At 46.3% G+C, this 13,026-nt stretch overlaps 1 protein-coding gene across 3 annotated transcripts; it reads right to left on the minus strand.

The window, feature by feature from the left end:
* Positions 1-614: 614 nt before the first annotated feature.
* On the minus strand, positions 615-12,502 carry MAZ (MYC associated zinc finger protein). 3 transcript variants are annotated; one of them, XM_066576911.1, is made up of 6 exons: positions 11,828-12,502; positions 9,156-9,904; positions 9,003-9,066; positions 8,746-8,917; positions 7,566-7,767; positions 7,120-7,217 (listed from the first exon to the last, which is right to left on the minus strand). In XM_066576911.1, the coding sequence occupies exons 1-5, from the start codon at positions 11,858-11,860 to the stop codon at positions 7,577-7,579; spliced, it is 1,209 nt and encodes a 402-aa protein (XP_066433008.1). In that variant the 5' UTR covers positions 11,861-12,502; the 3' UTR covers positions 7,120-7,217; positions 7,566-7,576. The 3 variants fall into 3 exon arrangements, with proteins under 3 accessions (XP_066433009.1, XP_066433008.1, XP_066433010.1); XM_066576913.1 differs by lacking the exon at positions 11,828-12,502 and adding an exon at positions 10,152-10,212; XM_066576912.1 differs by lacking the exon at positions 7,566-7,767 and having other exon boundaries at positions 615-7,217.
* Between the last annotated feature and the right edge of the window lie 524 nt (positions 12,503-13,026).

The following is a 13,026-nucleotide window of genomic DNA, read 5'->3' on the forward strand; positions in this document are numbered from 1 at the left end:
CCTATGTACAAGAATATAACTACTATAATACTGCCCCCTATGTACAAGAATATAACTACTATAATACTGCCCCCTATGTACAAGAATATAACTACTATAATACTGTCCCCTATGTACAAGAATATAACTACTATAATACTGTCCACTATGTACAAGAATATAACTACTATAATACTGCCTCCTATGTACAAGAATATAACTACTATAATACTGCCTCCTATGTACAAGAATATAACTACTATAATACTGCTCATATGTACAAGAATATAACTACTATAATACTGCCCCCTATGTACAAGAATATAACTACTATAATACTGCCCCCTATGTACAAGAATATAACTACTATAATACTGCCCCCTATGTACAAGAATATAACTACTATAATACTGCTCCTATGTACAAGAATATAACTACTATAATACTGCCCCCTATGTAGAAAAATATAACTACTATAATACTGCCCCCTATGTACTAGAATATAACTACTATAATACTGCCCCCTATGGATGAGAATATGGAACTGCAGGTGTAACATTTTAGACTGGACTTCTCAGTTATCCTGTCCCTGTGGAGACTACTAATTGCAGTGATTACAATAAATATCACACAACTTGGGATTTAATATTTTTACTAAAATTCAGATGGTTCATAAGCAACAATGAGAGGTGAGACAGGGCGGAATACTTTATATACGGAGACAGATTATATGACATTGAGAACATAGAGGAGGAGGACATGTTAATTACTAAGGTAGATCAAGAACAAAAGATGATCCCGGAGTGACGGACAGGGGAGGTGGAGGAGAGCGTCACCACAAGGACAGTTATTAAGAAAACTTTTTTTTTTTTAACTTTTCTTTTTTCTTTAACAGTTATCAAAATGACAGATTTCCAGCAGTTTTCAGTATTTACAGTGCGAGATGCATGTGACACATACATTATATACAGCCTGTAACCTACCCCCTGTACACATTATATACACATTGTCTCATGCACCCAACATCACATGTGTGCACACGCATACCCATTGTGTGTTACCAACAACAAAAATATAAAGGGGGCCTCTGGGACATCCTGAAATGTTGCCTCGGGGCAGAGACGAGTGGATGCTGCCCTTGGTAAAAGGTAGCTTGCCCTTTAAAAAGGGTTCATATCCAGGTTCCAGGGCAACATGCAGGGCAAGTAAAGACCGGGCACCTTGAAGACAACGAAGGGTTGAAATGACTATGGACAGAGTCTATATAAAGTTTTGTACACAGGCAATCCTTCTGGAAATTATATACACAAATATTGTACAGAAAACTGCTGCCTTCATCAGGCCCCTCTGAACCGAACGTATGACGAGGAAGAGGAAAAAAAACAAAACAACCAGCAGCCATCATCGCACAAGGCTACCACGTCCGAGTCAACTCTCAAACTACACAAGGCTGCCACGTCCAAGTCAACTCTCAAACTACACAAAGCTGCCACGTTCGAGTCAACTCTCAAACTACAAGGCTCACTTGGGCTTGGTACTGAAGAATGTATGGGCACCAAGGCTGCAGTGGGCCACAATGAAAGCTGACAGATTTACGGCTCTGAGGGTCACATAAAACGGAAATGGAGACGTCCATGAGGATTATGGAACCAGCCTCAAACAGGTGGACCCGTCTCGGAGCCATAGACAACTGAATTGCTAATCTGTGTAGGATTACATGGGACAACTGTTGGGCGCTTACAAGCCCGCCATCTCAAGGATCATCGTTCCTGTGCCTTCATGCGGGAGCGATGATTGGTCACTGTAGGCAGAGATCTCTTCCGGCCAGAAGCCTCCAGAGTAAACAGGCAGTCGTCTATAGATGAACTACTGCCCATTTAAGGGCTCCTACCCACTTGTGTTTTTTTTTTTTGTTTTTTAACGCTGCGATATCACGGCGTTTTGTTTTTTTACCGTGAGTGTCAATGGGACTTTCTAATGTTAAAAACGCATCGGACAAAAATCTCAAAGCACAAACTGGCTATGCTTATAACGTTAGAAAGTCCCATTGACAATCGCAGTAAAAAAAAAAAAACACAAGTGGGTAGGAGTCTGAAATGGGCCAACAGTTGCTTGATTTTTAGTTAGCTGAAAACCGAGAGACTTCAAGCAAGAGGTTTTCACTCACTTGTCCTGTTGGACCTTGAGTTTCCATGTGATGACAGTCACCCATAATCACTCTTTTGAGTCAACTATCAGCCCATGTAAAAGCACCCTTAGGGTCGTCTTGTACAGCTTGAGATGGATATTGAACGCCGGTCAACAAGATTGGCGCTTGTTTACGAAACTTTCACACAGGCCGATTCAGCATGAATAGGAGGCATAAGGTCATCCGTCCTCCATACGGTTCCATCATCAGCGGCACATTCACAAGGCGAGATGTGCTGCCAACAGGGATGGTTAAAAAAAAAGCAATCAGCTGATGAATAATGGTTTGATGGTTCGTCAGACTCACACAGCCCGACGGATTGGCCCTTAGAGTAGATCTCAACGCAGACATTGTTATTGTCCAATGATCTGGTGGGATCTGCAAAAAAAATACTAAAAAGGAGAATCTCAGACTGCAGTAGATTATTGTTCGGTTCCAATTGACAACTTTAGGCACAGTAAGTAAGCCTTATTGTATCCAGTCATGTACTAATACTGTCTAAAAGTTTAATGGTACCAACTTAGACCAGTCTTAAAAGTTGACATATTTATCACAGTAGTCGCTGACTGATAAATCTGCCCAATTTGAAGACGGTCTAGTTTAAGTTCAGACCATCTATTAGTTGGCTTAGTTTACGTTAAAATAAAATTGCACTAAAATTTTACAGCAATTTGGTGCCATTTAGGCCACACCCCCTTCAGAGGGTTGGAAAAGCTGTCTGAAAGGGTTTAAAAAACACGTAACAAATCCAGCGCACAGAAGGATAGAAAAGTCTGCTGGCGTAAATTTGCATCAGAAAACTTTCATATTTTGAATAGTAAATAAGCCCCAATAGATCCGATACATAAATCTGATCCGATACATCTCCCACCAAGACCACCACTCATCAGTGCAGGTACGAGGCAATGCAAGGCTTTAGGATGCCAGCACCAGGACGATGAAGAGCTCTTGTACACGCTCATCGTACAGATTGTCGCCGAATCGCGGGAATCTAAATGATAATCGTTCACCGTAAAAGGCTGCCGGCGACTGAACGGTTTCTGCACGGTGATCGGCGGTGTAAACAGTCATCCATCTATGAACAACAGCCCGTTATGGTGAATGGAGGTGAGCGGGTCGGAACGATCGCTGGCTCACTCCGCCTCCACTGAGCGATGACCGTCGCTGCAAAAAACCCCACAGAAGTGATCATCACTGGGACAACCGTCAGCCATCCGCGCACGACAATCATCCCGTGTGAAAGGACCCTTACTCATGCTCTCGCTCCCGTTACCTGGACCTCTGACACCGGAGACCGGCACCTAGAGAAAATCACTATAGGGGGATATACCAGAATAAGGTGATAAACGTCTGATCGGTGGGGGTCTCACTAGTGCTGCTCGTCATGATCGGCCAGCGGCTAAAATCACGTCCACTTCTGCAGAATCAGAGCTTCAATCCCCACCATCAGACTTTTATCACTTACCCAATGGAGAGGTGAGGAGGGGGTTGTAGCAGAACTTAAGGCCCTGTTCACACCATATGCTTGAGACCTGCGGACAACTACTGTTCAAGAGCAGCAAGCAAGAAGGTAATGCAAAACAGGACGCCTGTTACAAATCACTCCTATTTTACAAATACTGGGATAGAAAGTTAAAAATAAAATAAGGAACCTGCGCCATTTTTTTGTGTGTGTGTCTGGTTGCATCCTACTTTTGAGATACGTTTTTGCTCCCCAGTCAAAAACAGGATGCAAAAACACGGTGTAAACCTGCTCGAACACAGAGGTTTTGTTTGTTTTAAAACAGGCCAAAAAATACTCACCACAACGCTCCGGCATCCGACAGGTGAAATCACCCAGCCAGAAGGCCCAGTGTCATCCTGTAAACCTGCCAGTCATGTAGGCGTCTAATGTGGAAGCCCTTGGCAGGTTTACAGGACGGCATGAGTGACATCCCCGTCGGGGCTTCTATTGGCTGATGCACGCTTGTAAAACAGAAGACTGGGAACGCAGCGAGTATTTTAAGTAGTCTGCGCCACCGCACTGCCACCAGTAAGCCAGACAGCCCCTCTATTCATCCTAATATTAGCTATTGACTAGGGCAGCGAGGGTTTTCTTGTTTGTCTGCCGATTGGCTCTTTCACGCTGCTGCAATAATCATTTTGATTATTAAGGTACCCTTACACAGGGCGACTATCGCCCAAATTTGCCCTGGAAACAGCAGATTTGGATACTAGTTGTCCTGTATACACGCGGCCGCCAACGGGGTATGGAGCGAGAAATCGTTTACCTGTCGAGAGCCAATCGGTTTTTAGCAGAACTAAAAAGCAAGCAACTAATCTTTGAGCAACTCCCATTTACCGTAAGTGGAGGCGGCCGGCACGGAACGATCCCGGCTGCTGCGCCTTCATTCCCTTGAATGACTATCGCTCCTGTGTAACAGAACAGAAATTATAGTCAGGCAGTAGGATGGCGGGCGGAAGCTTAAGTTGTCCCATGTAATGGTGCCCTTAGTCGGAATCGGCCTGTGTGAAGGACATCGAAATGAGTACCAATCAACGCTCAAATAACTCAGATCAAGCCATCTAAACGTAGGGGTACAGAAAGGTGCAATCTGATTGGTTCTTGGGGGAACGGTCTCATAAAATTTGTTTAAATGGGTTTGGACTAATCCCAACCCCGCAGTCCAGACGTACGACACGCTAGTCATATGGATACTGTAGCCACAGGGGATTTAATTCCATAACACATACGGTGGCGGACGCCCATTAACTGAGACAAGGACGTCACATTTTACAGAAGCCCAGATGCCATGTGCACACGTACATTAAGTTATGGCAGAAGAATACCCAACGGGATGAAATCTTAAAAGGCAAATTCCAATTCAAAAATTCTTCCTCCGTAACATCAAAGAGGTTCTCTCCCAACCGCACAGACCTGCGGACCGCGCCGGAGCGGTCTAGGCCTCGGCCTCTTGTGTTGTGGGTTCAGCTCACAGTCTTCACCAATGCCATCAGTTGATGTGGTTTTTGTGACATCAGAAAGCAAATTTAAGTGAAATTCCGCATAAACAAAAATTCACAGTAACGGGAGCACCGCGGGCGAGCGGCCGCACCGGCTGGGAAAAACTAAAATTAAGGTACTTTTCTAAGCTAACGTCTGCCCCTTGCTTAATAGTTCTAGTTCCTGTTATTCCATATTATATCCTAGCTTTAAGAAAAAAAATTAAAAACAAGAAGAAAAACTAAAAGGGTTAAAAAACCTAAACCTTATACGCAAAACACCGTAATGTATTTGTTTGCCAGAACCAGACGACGGGGAGACGTATGGCCGTAGGCGGTGATGCAGAGGGCTCGGCCATAGTTTCTGAACATTCATACATCAGCGGATGATGGGTGGACTCGTGGTGAATGTCGGGGGTTCACCGGACTCGTGTTCCTATTCAAGCAGGCCGTAATTTCCGGTCATCGTATCACTACGACCCAAACACCATAGAGACTGATGACATTCCTAATTAGGAATACAGAAAATGCTACGACGCTGCTGGCAGTCACCAACTTCACATATTCCATATGTGACAGGATTATGGCAGTTCCCTTTCAAATGATCTCCAGAAGAGCCATCTGTTTAGGCCACTTCACGAATGGCGTCCATAGACGAAGCGTTGCTATTCCAAACTCTTACGTTATGGCAGATGGCGAGAATGGTCCTGCACCAGACCAAGGACACAGACGTTCTTGTGTTTAGCCTTCAGTAAGGGATATCACCTCTGCTGTATCCTACTTTCGGGGCAGACTAATGCTACAAGTTCATTGGCCGCTTTGAGGACATTTGGAGCACAAAGAATGGGGGATCCCACTAGAAGTCAATGATTTCCTCTACAGTAACTTTTTTTTGACCTGATGGCTGTTGGGTCTGCCTGGAAAGTAGTCTGGAGCTACAGCGACACCCTCGAAACACAAGTATGCATAAAGCCCACTTCTGGTTCCATCTGGGAGAGGTAACGGGCTTGAGACTTCGGGTGGTGGGACGTACTTCTTACGATCAAGGGCAATTCACAGTTGAGATATCTGACTAGAGCGAAGGCCTCTACCATTTACTCCTGCTCTTGGCCTAATCCTCAACATCCTTGAACTGACCACCTCATCATGATTCACCTTCCTCTGCGGCCCAAAAGACCGGCACCTGTCTAGCACGATCCTGCACCATCTCATGGGGTTTTATGTCCGTTGCACCACTACGTCCATCCATCTCCATCACAGCAACCTTCTCCGTTCCAGAAACTCACATAACTAGGTTTGTGCCCCCGACGTCCCGGTGTTTCACTGGAAAAATAACAATTTACTGTTCACACATCTAGCGTCAAGAAATACTAATCATTACCAAGAGCAGCCTGCCAGTCCGTGCCACCTGCAGATCATTGCATCTTTCCGATATCCCTGCAGAGCATAGTCCTGTCTCTACCGCCGATCTCACAGTCTTTGCATTCCCTGGCCTGATGCAAGCTTGCAGCTCGTTATACCCATCCATGCTTGCTAGGTCAGTGGTTTCCGTGCAAGGTGCTCTGCTCACGGTGGGGATGGAAAGTCACAAGGGACAGTAAGTCCTACAAGCATTACACTCCTCTTGCAAGGACACAGGGGTGTGTAGTGTACAAGTCAGGCTTCTAGCCGGTACCAACTTGGGCCAATGGCTAGCGGTGAACTTGGGGGCAAGTGTGTACTCGGAAGTCATCCTTAGGGGCCAAGCTGTCGGTATAGAGGTCGTTGTCCTAGTTCCCTTGTCACCTTCTTACAGCCTCATGGTTTTTAGAGCCTGAAGGACAGAAGGTGGGAGGAAGGTTACATGCAACCACTCTTCAAAATATATGTGTGCCTGAGCCGGAGGCGTTCCAGACCCCCAAACACTGTACACAAACACATCAGAAGAGCGAGGTATCGTTGTCTGCAACCCCCTCCAGGAGAGCCAGTCACCAGGGCTGTGTGGACATCATGCCAGGAACAGCAGTGTTCGGAAGCACAGCAGTTACGGCGGCCGTTGGATCCCCAAGGGGGCAGACTTGGCAGGACCCTATGAGGGAAGCGAAAGGGAGAAGACAGATGATAAATCATTGAGTTGTAAGTGATTTGCAAGAGCAAAGGCAGAAGGAGATGAAGTCAAGTGATTAGAGACTCAAGAAAAAACAAACACTACAAAGAAATACAAAAAAAAGCATCTAGACAAGCAGAGCGGGGACAGAGGCTACAAGGGTATCTCCAAACACAACCACTTAATGACATAACAGGCATGCTAAAAGAGGAAGTATGGAGGACTAGAGGGCATACCCCAAAACCCAGCAATGCTCAGCACAGCCTCCAGCTACCAAACAATGCATACATCCCCAGGAAATGGGAAGGGAAAAGGTAACTAGGCTCTTGCCTTAGCTGTGGTCACTGCAGTGGGGGTCCCTCAGCAAGGCCCGTGGCCCCCGACATGGCGTGTGTGTGCATGTGGCCGCTCAGCTGTGCCAGGGTTTTGCAGTGAACGCTGCACAACTTGCAGAGGAAGCTGTCTGCCCGTGGGCACACCAGACCGTGGTGCTTCACCGAGTGGACCCGCAGGTACGCGGCCGTGGCAAAACCTACACGGGGGAGGAGAAGCACACGCCACTTTAAGGCCGGGCCACAGGCATCGCTCCATCATTAAAAAGTGATCCCCTTATCAATGCAAAGAGCTGTTACCCCAGTAAAGAACCAGTAAACAAGAAGTTAGATACTTTTATTTAAACCCCTCACTTTATTCTGTATACATATATACTGTCATAGTGAAGGGTCCTAAATGAGTAAAAAACCGCTTATATCTAGGTTAAAGGAAATACGTAAACTGGTCACAAATCGTGATCAAGTGAAAATGTTACAACAAATCTCAAATGGATTTTTGGAAACTTTTCTTGGCAAAGTTCATAAGAGAATAGGAAAGGAAGCTTGAAGGTGGCAGCGCTATCACTAGAGAGGAGGTGATTAAACTAAAAGGTCTAATTTGTTTACTGGTTCTTTAATTCATGATGTACATAGCCAAGCTCCACCCCTGAGTAGTCTAACAATCTCCATGCCCTGCCCCCAAAGAGCTCATTAATGCTTATTTTAACATTTGCAACAAACAAACTTTCAGCTTATGTTCTAGCTTAGGTCATTTCTTGTTCTGGTACCTGTAACAAGACTAAACATGATATAAAAGCTACAGAAATTAAGGCCCTTACAAACTAATTTTTTTTGTTTTAACTGGTTCCTGCCCTAAAGGATTTTAATTACGTCTTTAAAGATGACCCTTTCTCCCACTTTAACATGTTAGTAAAAGAATTCTTTCATTACATCAGCAATCATTCACACCAATGACATAGGCCATTCACATCTGTACAGAAGACCACACAGTCCAGAGCAATTCAAGGGCTCTCAAAAAACCACCCACCCCACCATAGGAACATGTTCATACATGGCTATTGGAGAGCATCGCTGGATATTGGGATATGCCAGATTAGGGGCTTCAGACATGTAGTGCTGTGGTGTTGGATTGAGCAGCTGATACATGTCTAACACAAAACACACCTCCGAAGACTTACCTTTGCTACACAGCTCACACACGTGGTTGGGACCCTGGCTGTGGACCTTCATGTGGTCGGTGATGTAGGCAGCACTGAGTAACTTCCCACACACATGACAAGGAACCTTCTCCTCATGTCGCACCATATGGGCCCTCAGTCGGTCTTTCGTAGCAAAAGCTGCTTCACAGGTCTATAGATAGAAGGAAAACACATGTAAATATGAATAGAACACCAACCGATATCGCAGCGAGAAGAAGGTAAAATTTCATAAGTACCTGGCATTTAAAGGGACGCTCCGTAGAGTGAACTTGTCTGACGTGACTGTTTAAATGATCCGGACTAAAACACAAAAAGAGTTCTTCAGAATGGGATGAAACAAAGCACATATCAGAGACATATCATCAGTTAGAAGCCTCGCAGCATCTTACCGGGAGAATCCTTTTCCACAGTGGCTACATATGTAGGGCTTGTGCACAGTCCCGTCGTGGGAACGGACATGGTACGTCATTCGGTCCTTGCGCTTAAAGCGCTGTTGACACACATGGCAGGAGTAGGGCTTCTCGTCGGAGTGGGACAACTTGTGACGATTCAGGTGGTAAACATCCCTAAATGCTTTTCCGCACATCTCACAGGCATGGTTTTTTCTAACCTTTTTAGCTGTAGGCGAGGGCCCCGGTAGAGGCAGCGTGGAAGGAGAAGTAGGAACCTCCAGGGTTTCTGTACCGGTCCCAAGGGTTCCGGCAACACTGAGCAAACTGAGAGGAACCATTGTCGGCATCTTGACAGCAGGCTGCGCTCGAGCTGGTTTGGTGCCCGTGTGGATCGCTTCATGTCTCCGTAGATTATAGCCATTTTTAAACTCTTTGGAGCATAAGGAACATATGTAGGGGCCTCGGCTCTTAGACTTCTTGGGAAGTTCCATAACCGGTTGCAAAGGGAGGTTAGTAGAGACTGATGAAGGCTGAGATGCAAGTGAGGTTGGCACCATCTGCTGTGGGATGGCCAGACCCGGCACCACTTGCTTGAGGGCAGCCGTGTCGACTGTGGAAGGGTGTTGGGGTGCCATAGTGTGCACCATCGTTTGTGTGTTGAGGGATCCATCTGGCGGTGCGGTAACAGTTGCAAGCACAGGTAAAAGTTCAACTTGTAAGGGCTCAGCAGGGGGCGGAGGAGGGGTCTAAAGGTGGAGAAAAAAAAAGAAAATTGGAACTTAAGTTTATGCATAACTACTAAGATGTTTGTCAACGTTCTCCAAGTTCCCAAAATGACTATAGTAGAGGGTTAGCCTTCTTCAACCTGCCAAAGTTTTCGCACATCTAGTCAACTCTTACCACATATGTGTTAGTCAGAGCAAATGGAAAGGGGTATAAAGCTGACCATACAAATTCAATAGCCTTGTTCTTTTGATTTCACAATAAACACACCTGGCTGGGGTAGAATATGCATCATGGGAAGAGTTGAAATCCAACATGCACACCTGCTGGTGGGGGAAGAGACCATTGATTATCCCCCACAAGTGGCAGGTTTTATGATATGTATGGTCTGATTAGTAGGCCGTAGAATGGAGGACCACTCTCAAAGTCCCCAAAGAACTTCTGGAATCCCAAGTAACATTTGTTATAGGGGTATCAGGCATAGGCCACTGGTAAACTAATCAGTTGAGGCCTTTGTGGAAGGGGTTACATTGTCATTTACAGTATTCTTACACCCGGGACCTCGAGTGCCTTTAGTCTATTTTGGGCAGTGTGCCGTCTGTGTTGATCCACGGATGGTCCATATGAAAAGACTCATAGCAAGTGCTACTCCTCTCCATATTACAGATAAGGAATAGTACATGCCAATACAGGTCAGCGTGCTGCAAATTGGACAGCACACGGACTTGTGTAGGGGTGCTGTCCGCTGCAAGTTGCTCCCGAGCCTGTTCGGTGCAACTTGCACCCACACAGGTAGTGTGAACCCAGTCAGAGAAATACATTATACTATTGGCAAGAACCCATCTACTGAGACTTCAGTAGCTTAACAAGACAAGTTCTTCAGAAGAGTAGACAAAAAACATTAAAAAAGTCATTAAAACATTTTTTAATGCGGCTTATTTGTAAGTTTGCCACAATCCGATTGTATGAGGCCGGATTCCCATGTATCTTGATTTTTTTTCCCCCCTTGCAATGAACCACCGGAGGGAAAAGGACGCCAGCAATTATGCCATAGTTCATGCCAGGTTCATTTCTAGCATCCAGCTACCTCCCTGCGTCGGCGGTTTTAGGTCAGGTTATGGACGCCAGATTTACGCAAAAACCCTACACCACTATGGCATCTGTTGTGTCCTGCTTCGCCGTAAAGCCGCTGACCAGACAGCAGCTATATAGGGAAGCCAGCATTAGGTCTCAATACTCCACCACCATGTAATTGGTAGAGCCCATGTAGCCCACGCGGCCACAAACTATTTGGGTGCTGCTATATATAGTCCATACATCCTCTGCCTATACATCATATGAGCAGTGACTGTAAGCCGTTCACCGGCTTTATATAGCGTCCCAGATCCCCGCCTGTGCAGACAAGGGATCCAGATCCTCTCAACCCCCTAAAGAGAAAAAAATAAACTAGTCGGGCCCAATTAACCGTTTAGTGATCCCACCACGGCAGCGTCCACCCTCCACGCACCAAATCCTATTAATGCATTACACAATGGCATGTGAGTCGTCCATGTATGTAATTACTGCACACGGCCAGCGTACAGGCCATGCAGGCCCTTAGGTGAGGACCTCTCCATGCGGGGAGCATATAATATTATCCCTTGCAGTGAGCCTTGCTATTTCTATGAAAGGAAAGAGGGAGAGGAAAACGATGGGAGGGAGGGGTGGTGATTTAAACACCCAACACCATCTCTCTCCTCTCCCTCCCTCTCTGCAAAAAAATACACACTCACAAGGCAGAAGAAGATGCAAATTTGCAGAGCTCCGCTGCTTTCTCATTTGCAGCCATTTAAAAGCCCCCTTTATCCACAAAAGACCGAAGAAGTGGATGCATGCAAGCAAATGCACAAACAAGGCGACCTCCTCCCCCACCCTGCAGCAGCCGCACACCACACACACAGCGTTACCTGGAATATAAAGCTGGTCCAGTTTGCATCCATAGTGCAGAAAAATAAAATAAAATCTCTTTTTTTATATAAATATTGTTGTGTCCTGCTCTCTCCCCCCTCTCCCCGGCTGAGGACTCCCCCTCCCTCCTTGTCTGCTCTCTCTCTGTCTCTCTGGCAGATCAGTGCCCCCTAAAGGCGGATTTTTTTCTCTTGATTTAAAAGGGAAAAAAAAAAAAAAAACCTATAAAATACACAGGGCATTGAATAAAGAATGATCAGGCTGCAATGACATCATGGCTCCCTCCTCCTCCCCCACCCCTCCCTGCACAGAGCAGGATGGAAACCCTGCAAGGCTGCTGGAAAGGATTCTTCCTCCCTCTTCTTCCCCCCTAAATTTATCTTGCTCCCTCCTCCTCCTCCCCTCGCAGATTATTTGTGCATTATTTACTATCCAAAATCTGACCTCTCACCCTGCTGCCCCCATCTGCAAAAAACAATCCCAGAAGCCTCAACCTTGCAGCAAAGCAAAAAAAGAAAGAAAATCAGGGCGCCAGATGCAAAGATCTGCTGCAACTACAAAGTATCAACGTTTTGCAACATTGTATCTTTTTTCCTGCAGAGATGGACTGAACTAAAGATAAACAAGGGAGGGGGAGCTCAGGACTGCTTCCCAGCAAAATGGAGACTGTGCATTGTGTCATGCAGAGCCAAGGGGAAGGGGCAGCTGGGAAGGGGAACATGCTCCTAAATCACCAGCTGCCCACACAGGGGGGTACACTGCCCACCAGGGCTCCTGTGCCCATCCCCCGGCTCTGCACCAGCCACAAGCAGCAGCAAGAAGGAGCGATTGCTGCAATTTGCATGTACAGCACAAGCGCACCACCCCCCTCCCTTCCTGCGAAAATGGACTCTTCCAGCTGCATTGATGAGCAGCTTGCCTCTTAAAGGGAAGGGGCGGCTCTTCCTCCTCCCTCTGGGCTCAAATATTTATCTGTCGGCAGACACTTTGGGCGCTCGTTTGTTAAAGGGGCAGCGGCTCATGTTGCTGCTGCATTCCGCACAATGGCAGTTGCTGGGGGCAGGGAAATGTTAGAGAGTAAGGAGCGCTCCGCTCAGAGGGCGCCCATAATGTATCAGCGGAGGGATGTTTGGTGTCATGGCGATGATGGCGCCTTATTGTGATTGTACGTCATGATCCGGCGGGGTACGGTCGCACG

Source organism: Eleutherodactylus coqui, chromosome 8 (assembly GCF_035609145.1).
Source record: "Eleutherodactylus coqui strain aEleCoq1 chromosome 8, aEleCoq1.hap1, whole genome shotgun sequence".
Taxonomy (NCBI): domain Eukaryota; kingdom Metazoa; phylum Chordata; class Amphibia; order Anura; family Eleutherodactylidae; genus Eleutherodactylus; species Eleutherodactylus coqui.